We start from the raw sequence: 14615 nt of genomic DNA, 5'->3' as shown, positions 1-14615 counted from the left end.
ACCACAATGTCTCTGCTCCAACTGCCTGGTGGCGGGAACTATGCCGTGACGTCATGGCGTCAGCGTGGCAAAGGTAATAGATGATATGTGCAACAGCATCCTAGTCTGAATTGTCCTAGCTAGGTCATCTATCATACATAGTCCCTATGCTCCGTTACACATGGGATGAAGTGTCTCCTATCCTGACATGTGTTTACAATGTATGTGTGTCGTATGCCTATGGGTGTCTATCGTGATCGCGCCATACGCGCGGGGATATCAAATACCCAGACCTGGACACATGTGCCACAATAAGTACAGGTATAGGTATAGGTATAGGTATAGATATAGCCGTAGGTATAGGTATAGGTATAGGTATAGGTATAGGCAGAGGCATAGGTAGAGGTAGAGGTATAGGTATAGGTATAGGTATAGGTATAGGTATAGGTATAGGTATACTTTTTTTTTTTTTTTTTTTTTTTTTTTTTTTTTTTTTTCTTAAAGCTATCCGTCGATTTCGACGATGACGTCACTCCATGCGAAGGAGTTGAAAGATGAAAGAAATTCAGCGTTGATGGGTCTTGCGGTGACTGACGAGTCCAATGCGGGCGGCACATACACGTCCACAGATGTCACACACTTACTCTCCACCTGGGAGAGCTGGACGATGGCGCGTAACTCGTCTCTCTTCAGCCACTCTGTCATAATTTTGGTTGAATGAGGTCATTCCCGCCTGGCAGGTCGCCTTCCACTCATCTCTGTCTTCAGTTAGTGTTTCTAGTTGCATAGGTTGGATGCCACACTTTTTCAAGTTAGCCTTCAAGCAGTTTTTGTACCGCTTGCGCTGCCCACCCACTGATCGTCGTCCTTCTGCGAGTTCTCCATATAAAATCTGCCTTGGGAGTCTATTTTCCGGCATTCTTGACACGTGTCCAATCCATCTGAGCTGTTTCCGCAAGATCATAGCTTCAAGAGAATCTACACCTGCCCTCATTTGTATCTCCGTGTGAGGTATGCAGTGCCACCACTTAAGGTCAAATGAGGCCAAGGGAGAGTGTTTCTTTGTAGGGACCTCACTGTACGCACAAAGATCGCAGTTTACAAATCAATCTGTCTCCCAATTCTGCTCTACTCAAGTGAAACCTAGGTCCCTTACCGAGGGCACATCAAGACTCTAGAAAGGTTCCACATATGCTGCCTGCAGAAGATAGGTATAGGTATAGGTATAGGTATAGGTATAGGTATAGGTATAGGTATAGGTATAGGTATAGGTATAGGTATAGGTGTAGGTGTAGGTGTAGGTGTAGGTGTAGGTATAGGTATAGGTATAGGTATAGGTGTAGGTGTAGGTGTAGGTATAGGTATAGGTATAGGTATAGGTATAGGTATAGGTATAGGTATAGGTATAGGTATAGGTATAGGTATAGGTACAGGTACAGGTACAGGTACAGGTACAGGTACAGGTACAGGTATAGGTATAGATATAGGTATAGGTATAGGTATAGGTATAGGTATAGGTATAGGTATAGGTATAGGTATAGGTATAGGTACTGGTATAGGTATAGGTATAGGTATAGGTATAGGTATAGGTATAGGTATAGGTATAGGTATAGGTATAGGTATAGGTATAGGTATGGGTATGGGTATGGGTATAGGTATAGGTATAGGTATAGGTATAGGTATAGGTATAGGTATAGGTATAGGTATAGGTATAGGTATAGGCATAGGTATAGGTATACATATAGGTATAGGTATAGGTATAGGTATAAATATAGGTTTAGGTATAGGTATATGTACATTTACTTAAAAATCATTTGTATGTATGTATATGTGCATGTTTCTTTTTCATCTTATTGCAAATTTTGAATTTTTTATTGAACAAATAATTGAGTCTCTTCATCGTACTAGCGTCTGCCTATAAACAATTAGGTTATTTTAATCTTATATCTATTTTTCTTTGTCTACTAGTATTTTCATTATCAACTAAATACATGATGTATCCTCTTGATCGTACTGATGTCTGCCTCCATCCCTCAGTCTGTTGGCCATTACGTCATTCACTCCGTCAGTCTACCAGCCATTACGTCACTCTTGCTGCCCATTTGTCGGACGTGGCCTTCCATAACGCGATTCCACAATTACATTCCAGGCTTGTTTCACTGCGCCTGTATTACAACGCAGGTGTTCTTGCGTAGGTCTTAGTTGCGCGAGAAGGGAGGGTTCATTATAATAGGACAAGGGGAAGAAAGCCAACTTTAAGACAGACAGACAGACAGACAGACAGACAGACAGACAGACAGACAGACAGACAGACAGACAGACAGACAGACAGACAGACAGACAGACAGACAGACAGACAGACAGACACAGACACAGACACAGACACAGACACAGAACAGACAGACAGACAGACAGACAGACAGACAGACAGACAGACAGAAAAGGTGGGAGAGAGCAGCGGTGGAAGGGAAGGGGAAGAGAAGAACATAGAGATAGATAGAGAAGGAGAGTGGGCTGTGAGTCATATGAAGGGAAGAGTGAGAGGATATAGAAGATAGAGGGGGATAGGTAGGGAAAGGGGAGGAGCGTGAAGAAAGTGGATATTAGGGCGGGATAGGGAAAAGTCAGAAAGAATGGGAGACGGAGAGGTTTGGGGGTAAGAGAGGAGGAGAGGGATATAAGGAGAAGAGAGGAGAGGGGAGGGAGGGAAAATAGGAGAGGCAAGAGAATGGGGAGCATAAGTGTGTGAGGGGGAAAGGATGGGAAGAATGGGAAGGAAGTATTTGCATCACCATAATTGATTTAGTTTCTCAATTGCAAAGTCATACATTGTCATTCAATAACTGACCGTTTTATGCCCTTGTTATTATTTTAAGGACAACGTGCATCGCTATAATAAATCACTACTACAAGGGACCTTTTGGTTCATAAGGAGGCGGGATGCAAAGAAGAGAAGAAGAAGAAGAAGAAGAAGAAGAGAAAGAAGAAGAGAAAGAAGAAGAGAAAGAAGAAGAAGACGAAGAGAAAGAAGAAGAAGAAGAGAAAGAAGAAGAAGAAGAAGAAGAAGAAGAAGAAGAAGAAGAAGAAGAAGAAGAAGAAGAAGAAGAGAAAGAAGAAGAAGAAGAAGAAGAGAAAGAAGAAGAAGAAGAAGAAGAAGAGAAAGAAGAAGAAGAAGAAGAAGAGAAAGAAGAAGAAGAAGAAGAAGAAGAAGAAGAAGAAGAAGAAGAAGAAGAAGAAGAAGAAGAAGAAGAAGAAGAAGAAGAAGAAGAAGAAGAAGAAGAAGAAGAGAAAGAAGAAGAGAAAGAAGAAGAAGAAGAAGAAGAAGAAGAAGAAGAAGAAGAAGAAGAAGAAGAAGAAGAAGAAGAAGAAGAAGAAGAAGAAGAAGAAGAAGAAGAAGAAGAAGAAGAAGATTCAAATGAAGGAATGTGTAATATTTTAAACAATTATTTTAGCTCGGTATTCGTAAACGAAACACCTCAAAGTGAATTCCAAACTGAAACCTGTGAAAAGTCTGGGGTAAACTTACTCACTACGGTAAATATAACAAAAGAAAAAATTAAAAGGTGTATAGACAAACTCAAAGTTAATAAAACACCAGGGCCAGACGGTTGGCATCCAAGAATCTTAAAGGAAATGAAAAATGAGATTGTTGTTCCATTAGAAATTATTTTCAAGAAATCCATCATATCCGGAGATGTCCCAAGAGAATGGAAGCTAGCTAACGTTACTCCCATGTTCAAAAAATGTGACAAAAAGAAACCAAATAACTATAGGCCTATAAGTTTGACTTCAATCGTAGGAAAAATAATGGAAACTATCATCAGAGATGCTATCGAACATCATTTAGAAAGTAACCGTTTGATAAATGACAGCCAGCATGGTTTCAGACGGAAACGTTCTTGCGTGACTAACTTACTCGATTTCTACAACACAGTTATCTCGAATTATGACAAAAGAAACAATATAGATTTAATATATCTAGACTTTGCAAAAGCTTTTGATACCGTCCCACACGAAAGACTACTTACTAAATTAGCTTTGCATGGAATAAGTGGTAGCCTATTAGGTTGGACTAGTAATTGGTTGAATGGTCGAAAACAGAGAGTTGTTTTAAATGGAAAAACTTCTGAATGGAAAAGTGTTGCAAGTGGAGTTCCTCAGGGTTCCGTTCTTGGGCCACTTCTATTCATAGTATATGTAAATGATATAGACCATGGACTAAAATCTACCGTTTCCAAATTTGCTGATGATACAAAACTGTGCGGAGTGGCAAATGATCACTCAAACCAATTAGATATTCAAGAAGATTTAGATAAATTACAGCAAGGGTCTGAAAAGTGGCCAATGAAATTTAACACAAGTAAATGCAAGGTAATGCACATAGGTAAAAATAACAGTAAGTACGATTACAAGTTATTTGGAAATTCGTTAACAAAAGTGGATAGTGAAAAAGATCGCGGCGTAATTATCAGTAACGACCTCAAATCATCCAAGCAGTGTATTTCAGCCTCTGAGAAAGCAAATAAGATTCTGGGACTGATTGCGCGATCTTTTGACTTCAAAAGTCCATCACTCATTAACAAGCTATATAAATCGTTAGTTCGTCCACATTTGGAATATGCTGTTTCCGTATGGTCACCGAATCTCATTAAAGACATTAGCAGACTAAAAGTACAACGGCGAGCCACAAAACTGATTCCAAATATCAACAATAAATCATACGAAAATCGACAAAAACACATGAATCTCTTTTCCCTAAAAAAGCGTAGACTCAGAGGTGACTTGATACAGGTCTTTAAGATTTTAAAGGGAATTGACAACATCAAAAGTGACAAAATTTTCACAATGAATGAGAATCAGACAAGAAACAATGGTCTCAAACTGTCCGGAAATAGATTCAATTTGGAAGTAGGTAGAAACAACTTTGCCAACCGTGTAGTTAATGAATGGAATAAACTTCCTGCAGAGGTAGTGCAATGTAGTTCAGTTCGAAGCTATAAGAATCATTTAGATAAATACCTAAGTAAGATGCTGCAATGATTATAATTTATCTTATATCATTTGTTTTTGTTTTGTTATCATTTGTCTGTCTGATTTTCATTTATTATTAGTTATATGTCAATTTATTATTATTTACTATTTACCTGTTTGTTTATTATTTAACTATACCTATGCATTTATTTATGTATTTTATTTGTTATTTACATTGTTATAGTTTTTATTTATTATTTTACTATTAATATGATTTCTTTTTCGCATCCGACCTAGATATGGATCAAAAGGTCTCCTGTCGGCATGCTCCGCCTTTGTAATCCTTTGTAGAAGAAGAAGAAGAAGAAGAAGAAGAAGAAGAAGAAGAAGAAGAAGAAGAAGAAGAAGAAGAAGAAGAAGAAGAAGAAGAAGAAGAAGAAGAAGAAGAAGAAGAAGAAGAAGAAGAAGAAGAAGAAGAAGAAGAAGAAGAAGAAGAAGAAGAAGAAGAAGAAGAAGAAGAAGAAGAAGAAGAAGAAGAAGAAGAAGAAGAAGAAGAAGAAGAAGAAGAAGAAGAAGAAGAAGAAGAAGAAGAAGAAGAAGAAGAAGAAGAAGAAGAAGAAGAAGAAGAAGAAGAAGAAGAAGAAGAAGAAGAAGAAGAAGAAGAAGAAGAAGAAGAAGAAGAAGAAGAAGAAGAAGAAGAAGAAGAAGAAGAAGAAGAAGAAGAAGAAGAAGAAGAAGAAAAACGAAGACGACGAAGAAGAAAATTAAAATAGGAATATAGTATTGTTTTGTTTATAAGAGGTAATGTTAAGAGTTCAAAATGTATTGCATTCAATCATCAATTTGAAGCTTATCTCATTCAGGGAGAAAGTGGTTACCGAAATAATTTTTATGATTGTTGTTGATGAGGTCATTTCGTGAAATACTGTGTGTGTGTATGTGTGTGTGTGTGTGTGTGTGTGTGTGTGTGTGTGTGTGTGTGTGTGTGTGTGTGTGTGTGTGTGTGTGTGTGTGTGTGTGTGTGTGTGTGTGTGTGTGTGTGTGTGTGTGTGTGTGTGTGTGTGTGTGTGTGTGTGTGTGTGTGTGTGTGTGTGTGTGTGTGTGTGTGTGTGTGTGTGTGTGTGTGTGTGTGTGTGAGTGCGTGTGTGCGTGTGTGTGTGGTTCACCATGGTCTCGGATCACGTGTTGGACTCGTGATCGATAGCTATTTCCCTCCCGGAAGAGAGCTCAGAGCTCATATATGACCGATCCATGGGGGTAATGCTGTGACCTTACATGCACACACACCCCAAACTCCTTGCCCACGAGAATTGGAGCAACAAATGCAGCGCAACGATACTGAAATTATTTCAACCCTGGGCGTAATTCGAACACGGACCACCGTAGTTGCAGCCGGGAACTCATAACCACTGCACCATGAGGTGTATATGTGTGTGTGTGTGTGTGTGTGTGTGTGTGTGTGTGTGTGTGTGTGTGTGTGTGTGTGTGTGTGTGTGTGTGTGTGTGTGTGTGTGTGTGTGTGTGTGTGTGTGTGTGCGTGCGTGTGTGTGTGTGTGTGTGTGTAATATATATATATATATATATATATATATATATATATATATATATATATACATATATACATATACATATATATATATATACATATATACATACACACACACGCACACACACATACACACACACACACACACACACACACACACACACACACACACACACACACACACACACATATATATATATATATATATATATATGTGTGTGTGTGTGGGTGTGTGTGTGTGTGTGTGTGTGTGTGTGTGTGTGTGTGTGTGTGTGTGTGTGTGTGTGTGTGTGTGTGTGTGTGTGTGTGTGTGTGTGTGTGTGTACGTACGTAAAGGACCAATTAAGTCCTTTAGTTCTGAAACTAGGTTCGGACCACCACTGCCTGCTTCAGAACTCTCGGTTCGTGTATAGATTCGTAGGACAAGTAAGAAAACACAGGATTGCACTGGAAGTTTATAATTCTGGTCCTACCACAATGCACTATCAAATCAATTTCAGGAAAAGGGAAAAGCAACACCAACTGTTTCACCTTAGGTCAGTTCGGTCGTAGCTCACTCGAATTGACTCCACAGTAAACACTTAAATTACTCGTAGAAAGCTTCGGTAGAAGATCAGGGTTTTTGGAGCTGAGCGATGACGACTCTGGCAGAGCGGAAGGCGAAGTTGGAGACAAACGACTTCCAATCGATGCATCACGCCAGTTTTAGAGTGGAGAGAGAGGAGTGGGAATAGTGGACTAGGTGCAGTCACCAAGTTCTCTCTGATAAAACCATGTCTGTCCGGGACGCACGTAACCTCGGTCGTCATACGTGGCAGCTCGTTTCGAGTAAGACTTCGAAGCGCACTCGAATTGTGCGTAATTTAAGAGAGCTGGTTGTTTAGAAGCTTAAGTGGCGATTTTCCCTTACACAACTCCCCCCTTAAAGAGTCTTCCTTTGGAAGACTAAGTGGGGAAACGCCACCTGAAATCGAGAAGAAAAGTTCATGCTCGACTTAGCAGGTCAGCCCCAATATTGTCAACTCCGGCCACACGTACGATCCTGAACTTGTAAGCTTGCAGACTCAGAGCCCATCGTAACAGTCTGTCATTCTTACCCTTGAACGTGTGAAGGTAGGTGAGGGGTTTGTGATCGACTTCGAGAACAAATTCTCGCCCTCTGAGATAATAATCAAACCTTTGGATCCCAAACACAACCGCCAAACATTCTCGTTCAATAGTGGAATACCTGCTCTCTCGTTCGAGAAGTTTCCGGCTGGCGAAGGCAACTGGGTGGGGATAGTCAAGATGGTATTGTAGTAGGACGGCGCCGAGACCATGATTAGAAGCGTCCGTACGGAGGACGAACGTTAGACTAGTGTCAGGGAGTCTGAGGACAGGGTTAGAAGATAATACAAGCTTAAGGTGATTAAACAGGGACTGGAGCTCTTCTGTCTATGGTAGAGGTTCTCTGACAGTCTTCCTAAGTAGATTAGATAGAGGCCCAGTGTAGTCAGCGGCCTGGGGGATAAACATCTTGTAGAAACCTACCATACCCAAGAATGAGCGTAGAAGCTTTTTGGTGGAAGGGGGGTGGTACGCGACACAGAGCTTCCACCTTGTCTGGTTGAAGCTTTAGACAATCCCCACCCAATATGAAGCCAAGATACTGGATGGCTGGGAATCCAAAACGACACTTTGAAATCTTCAGAGTGAGGTGATGGCTCCTGATCCTATCCAAAACAGCCCTAAGTGCCGTACAGTGTTGAGACCAATCTGTAGAATAAACAAATATGTTATCAAAATCGAAAGAGACATTAGGTAAGCCGGCAAGGACAATACGCATTAGGCGGATGTATGTTGCGCATGCAGTGGCAAGACCAAATGGTAAGCGACAAAATTCCATGAGGCCGAGATGAGTTGGGAAAGCGGTCAGGGGTTTGGCTCTTTCAGAAAGAGGCACTTGGTAATAGGCCTTGCACAAGTCCAGTTCAGAGAAGTATTTCGAGCCGGAAAACTTGTACAAATCCTCTTCAATGTTACATACAGGTTCGGCGTGGAAGACATTTACAGCGTTCAGCTGGCGGTAGTCTATCGCCATGCGATACGAGCCGTCAGACTTTCGAACCATTACGACTGGTGAACAATGTGGTGACGACGATCTCTGGATGATACCTTGTTGGAACAGGCGTTCTACCTCTGATTCAAAGTGCGGTTTAAGGTGGACAGGCACAGGGTAGACCTTTATATGAATCCTATCGGTAGTGGTAAGGATTATATCATGTTCGACAGTCGAGGTACAACCTGGATTATCCGAGAAAACTTCTTTGTATTCACTTACCAATTCTTCCAAGGAAGTCTGTTGATACCCCTCCAATTTAGGGTTAACGTTTGGCTTCGAATCTGTTTCGTCGGTTTGACCATCAGGGGTCACGGGTAGTCGGGAATCTTCTGGTTCACTAAAGCAGATCTCTTTGTGCAAAGGGCTATCATCTATAGTGGAGGGTTCATCCAAAAGCTCGGCAAATGCAACTGAAGGATGTCGATAATACTTTTTTTTTAGCAAGTTGGCGTGGTACAACTTGGGGCCTGTGGGGCTATCAATGACATAGTCCACCTTACCTCTCTTTTCCAGTACTTCGTAGGGGCCCTTCCAGGCGACCAGAAGTTTACTTTTATCGCTGGGTAACAAAATTAGTATTTCATCACCGGGTTGAAATTTGCGATCTTGGGACCTGACGTCGCAATAAGCTTTGTATCGGGCAATACTAACGTCGGCGTTTTGGGCAGTAATCTTAGCCGATTCTGCCAGTTTGTCTTGGAGTTCGATGACGTAGCTGAAGGTGGAGCGGTCGTCATCCTTAATGCTGTGGTCCTCCCACAAGTCCCGAAGTACCGAGAGGGGCCCTCTTACAGTTCTTTCATATAGAAGTTCATAAGTAGAAAATCCGGTCCGATCGCTGGGGATCTCTCTGAGGGTACACAAAGTAGGGACAAGATACCGATGCCAATCTCGGGGTTTTTCAGTGCACATTTTGCGTAGTGCAGCTTTCAAGGGACCGTGGAGTCTCTCGACGCGGCCGTTCCCACTCGGATGGAAAGGCGTGGTAAATGATGGCTTGTCACCCAGGAGCTTATGCAATTCTGCCATTAGTTGTGAAGTAAACTGTGTTCCCTGGTCAGACAATATTTCTCGGGGAATGCCAACTCTGGAGAAGATGGTGAGGAGTGCTTCGGCTACAGAGATAGAATCGACCTCCTTTAATGGAACTGCCTCTGGGAAGCCCGTGGCGAAGTCAATGAGGTGAGAATGTAACGATGTCCCTCTGCAGAAGGTGGGGATAGTGGACCGACCAAGTCGATGGCTACCCTGGAGAAAGGTTCAGTAATAATAGGTAGAGGATGTAGAGGTACAGGTGTGACTCTACCCTTACTCGACATTCGTTGGCAGATGTCACACGAGCGGCAGAAATCACGAATATCTACTGCCATCCCAGGCCAGAAAAACTTGTCTGCTATCTTCATAGCAGTTTTTCTTTGAGAAAAGTGTCCCGCTAATAGATTTTCATGGCCAACAGACAAAATGATAGGTCGGCACTCTTTCGGGACAACAAGGGCGAGTTTACCCACCTTTTCAACATGCGTAGATAATACGTATTTTCGGTACAGCAAACCATCTATCTTGAGATACTGGAAGGAGGAACCATTCTTCGTCTGATCCATCTCCTCAGATTTTGCTTTATCCCACAATCCAAGCAGAGTGGGACAGGATTCCTGTAGACTACAGAACTCTTCAGGGGTAACGGACAGGGGTTGAAGGGCAGGCATCTGAAGAGGATGAACTCTCTTCATTTTGGACCTGCGAGTCTCGACAGCGTTGATCTGGAAAGTGGACTCTTGAGTTAATGTAGGAGGTGGGACCGTCTTCGTGATAGGGGCAGCGGCGGCAATGGATGTTTGCATGCCTGTAGAAATAGTTGAATGTGTAGTAGTGTCTAAAGAGCTAGCATGGGGTTTGAAAGGAAAGGGGTCAGGTTTACTAGGATCCCGTGCCCCAGGAACGTTGCCGATCAAGACACTTGCACACTTCATAGGGGCTCTGACTGCGTCAACCCATCCCTCGTAGTATGGACAGCGTATATAGCAGCGGACAACAGGAAACTCGTTAACTCGTCCCAAAAAGTCTGCTACAGATACCTTTGGGCACAGGGACACATCTGCGTGTGGGACAGCTTCTTCGGAGACCAGGACACAGTTGCACCCAGTGTCCCTGACTAAGGTAGAAGTCCAAGAGCCATTGATAGTTCCTGCAACGGTGAAACATGGGGTGGTCCTGTTACTCATGCAAAATCCTACCTTGAATTGAGATTGGGCTTCTTTGTCTTTGAATGCACGGGGATTCTTTGGACAACGAGATCGATGATGTCCTTCTTCACCGCAGTTGAAACACTTCATGGGCGTACGGAAGGCACCACCTTTTGTATCTTGATGGGTTGAGCCATGGCTAGGGGGAGGTAAAGATTCGACCACATTAGTTTTCCTACGAGGAAAAGAAGTCTTACCGGAAGCATAGTTAGTATTCGGCTTTGGATAGGCCTTATGGGCGGAGGCCCAATCATCCGCCTTTACCACCGCCGATTCTAGGGAAGTTACACTCTGTTCCTTGATGAAGAGGCGTATATCTGGAATTAGAGAAGCAAGGAATTGATCTAAGACAACAAATTGTCTTAGAGCTTCGAATGTCTGGGGGACCTTGCACGCCTCCAGCCAGTTGTCGAATAGCTGTCGTAGACGGATAGCAAATTGTCGGTAATTTTCCCCGACGCGAATCTTGTCGTTCCTGAAGTCCAATCTATAGCGTTCGGGAGTCTTGTCAGATCCTGTGAGCAATGCCTGCTTAAGGAGGGAAAAATTGCTTGTCGTTGCCAAATCAAACGTAGAATACAATTCAGCAGCCTTACCTGTTAATGTGCTGCCCAACCTGGCGGCAAGCGAATCTTCCTCAACTTGGAGCAGGTTTGCCACCCTTTCGAACCTGGAGAGGTACGAGGCTATGTCTTCTCCTTCTTGGTACGTGGGGAGGTCGGGCCGCTTGACGAAGATGTCCTGGCTAGAAGGCTGGTTACGGGAGTCGGGTGCAAGTTTGGCAAGCTCAATTTCCTTTTCATGTCGTAATTTAGCCATCTTTTCTTCGTGTTCTCGCTGTTTCCTCTTTTCTTTCTCTTCGTGTTCTCGCTGTTCCCTCTTTTATTTCTCTTCGTATTCTCGCTGTTCCCTTTCGTGTTCTCGCTGTTCCTTATCCCATTCTCGCTCGCGTTTTTTGGTTCTTTCATCCCTTTTATATGCCTGTTGATTTAAAACAAAGCGGCCAACATCGTCACCCTTTAAACCGATGGATTCGGCCTGGGCCTTGAGTTCTTCGATAGAAGTAAACTTAGACATTCTTGGGAGTATGGCTACGATTAACAAAATACTAAGACAATAAAGAAATAAACAGCACAAATTAAGGTCAAGTGCAGAGGAAAAGCTGTGTAACTAAAGTTAACGAAAAATATAAATACACCAAAATTTCAATACGGAACAAATTATGGTCGTCCAGCTGACGAAAGGACTAGATGTCCTAAACAACACCCTATTGACTAAACAAAAAATGACCTAGTAACCGGAGCTTTTTGCTTCCGTTGCTACAGTACTACTTAGTCTGACCAAGGGGGGGGGGGCGCACCTAACCCACGGTTACACGACCACAGTCGAGCGAAGTGCCGAGGTGGCTAGAATTACTCTGAAAGACAAACAACTTAAATGGACAGTTTGCACGCTCAAAGTGCCACAACCATAGTCGAGCAAAATGACAAGATGGCAGAAACCACTCGAAACGACAATTCAAATGGACAATTTGCACGCTCAAGGTGCCTCGACCACAGTCGAGCAAGTGTCAAGACGACAGAAATCACTCTAAACAAATTAAAATGAACGGTTTGCACGCTCAAGGTGCCAACAGACAAATCACCAACCTTACGAGTCGTTACGAGTCTACAATCCTGGCAAGGTCGCCACATATAAAGGACCAATTAGGTCCTTTAGTTCTGAAACTAGGTGCGGACCACCACTGCCTGCTTCAGAACTCTCGGTTCGTGTATAGACCCGTAGGACAAGAAAACACAGATTGCACTGGAAGTTTACTGTATAATTCTGGTCCTTCCACAATGCACTATCAAATCAATTTCAGGAAAAGGGAAAAGCAATACCAACTGTTTCACCTTAGGTCAGTTCGGTCGTAGCTCACTCAAATTGATTCCACAGTAAACACTTAAATTACTCGTAGAAAGCTTAGGTAGAAGATCAGGGTTTTGAAGCTGAGCGATGACGACTCTGGCAGAGCGGAAGGCGAAGTTGGAGACAAACGACATCCAGTCGATGTATCACGCCAGTTTTAGAGTAGAGAGAGAGGAGGGGGAATAGTGGACTAGGCGCAGTCACCAAGTTCTCTCTGATAAAAACATGTCTGTCCGGAACGCACGTAACACTCGGTCGTCATACGTGGCAGCTCGTTTCGAGTAAGACTTCGAAGCGCACTCGAATTGTGCGTAATTTAAGAGCTGGTTGTTTAGAAGATTATGTGACGATTTTCCCTTAATATATATATATATATATATATATATATATATATATATATATATATATATATATATATATATATGTATGTATGTATATATTCATGAAAGTAGCAGTTGCCGACAACACTGACGAGTTAAACACCATGTGAGGACGGAGCCTTTATTTGTAGGACGTTTCGCTTATCACAGCTTTTTCAAGTAAATCGTAGATTGTACTTGAAAATCTGTAAAAATCGAAACGTCGTACAAATAAAGGCCTCGTCCTCTCATGGTGTTTGACTCGTCAGTGTTGTCGGCAACTGCTACTTTCATGAATATATACATATATATATATATATATATATATATATATAGTAAGGGAAAATCTTCATGTTATTTAATGTCCAAGACTTTGGTCTGTTTAAACAGTGCTTACTCACATTCGGTGGCACACTGCCCATAAGCACACGAGGCAATGCGGTTGGATCTTTAATAGACGATGATTCAACAGGAACGCCCGGTTTTGTTTTTGTTCATGGTTTAATGTTTTTTTTTCAGTAATCTCACCTCCCTGCCAGCTGGTTTTTGGTGAGATATTTCTCTGGTGTCACCATATTCATTATATTCGGTGAATCCCTATATCTATAGGGTGCCCAATGGTCCAAGCCGTCATTACGACGATACTCCCATCTATCTATGAGGAATTTCCCTGTTTGCCATCAGGGACGCACCAGTTAGCAGTGGGTCCTGCGACTGTGTGTTTGAGCTGCTCTTTATCTGATCTTTTTTAGAAAACCTGTTCGATATGGGTGACCCTGGGTAATGCTGGGAGACAGTGACGGCAGATACCTGTGGTAGGCTAGAGTGTAGGCAGTCGACTGGCAGTCGGCAAACAACGGTGGCAGACGATTTGGCTGATCAGTTGACGGTTGGCAGCAGTTGAGCGTCAGACGACGGCGGCAGACGATGGCGGCAGATGGCAGATCAGGTGGCCGCTGGCAAAAGTTGAGTGGCAGACGGCAGACAATCTGGTAGATCAGGTGGCAGCTCGCAGAAGTTGAGCGGCAGACGGCAGACAATCTGGCGTCCGTTTATCTCCTTATATACACTGGCAAGTCATGACCCGTGCTCCTAATTGCCGTGAGGTCACTCGTGCTGCGTGGGAAGTCGCAGTTATAAAGTTTTGACGCCGGTGACTCACGAAGACAGAGGGTATGCGTTCCTCAACGAATCCAGCGTTATGTGTCACGTGCTTACCGAGGTAGCCATCGCTGAGGCTCGTGAGCTGTATGTGTCTCCTGAAGAAGGCTTTATGTGAGGGTCATGCGGCAGACGCTAGCGCTGGTTAGTCATCCTGGGGCCCCACGACCGTTTTCCTCAGGGAGGCTTTGCCCCACCCGTGGGCTTCAAGGAAGCGCAGGGTCACGTCGCAGCTGTGCAGATGCGAGCGTGTCCCATGGGGCCACTTAGGGGTCAGAATGTCGTGAGACACTGATAAGAGGTGAGTCGACTATTACATACCCCAAATGGCATTCGTTGGAGCG

General features: G+C 43.1%; 1 protein-coding gene across 1 annotated transcript; it reads right to left on the bottom strand.

Moving 5' to 3' along the window:
• Nucleotides 1-9736: 9736 nt before the first annotated feature.
• On the bottom strand, nt 9737-11659 carry LOC143020782 (uncharacterized). Its single transcript, XM_076177527.1, has one exon. The coding sequence runs from the start codon at nt 11657-11659 to the stop codon at nt 9737-9739; it is 1923 nt and encodes a 640-aa protein (XP_076033642.1).
• Nucleotides 11660-14615: the final 2956 nt, after the last annotated feature.

Source organism: Oratosquilla oratoria, chromosome 40, assembly GCF_046742065.1.
Source record: "Oratosquilla oratoria isolate Oo_2021 chromosome 40, ASM4674206v1, whole genome shotgun sequence".
Classification (NCBI taxonomy): Eukaryota; Metazoa; Arthropoda; class Malacostraca; order Stomatopoda; family Squillidae; genus Oratosquilla; species Oratosquilla oratoria.
Note: the sequence above shows the minus strand (reverse complement) of the source record. Positions and strands in the feature narration are given on the sequence as shown.

Excerpts from the sequence above, each read along its gene's own strand:
- LOC143020782 (XM_076177527.1), bottom strand. The coding sequence starts at position 11,659 with ATGGCTAAATTACGACATGAAAAGGAAATTGAGCTTGCCAAACTTGCA.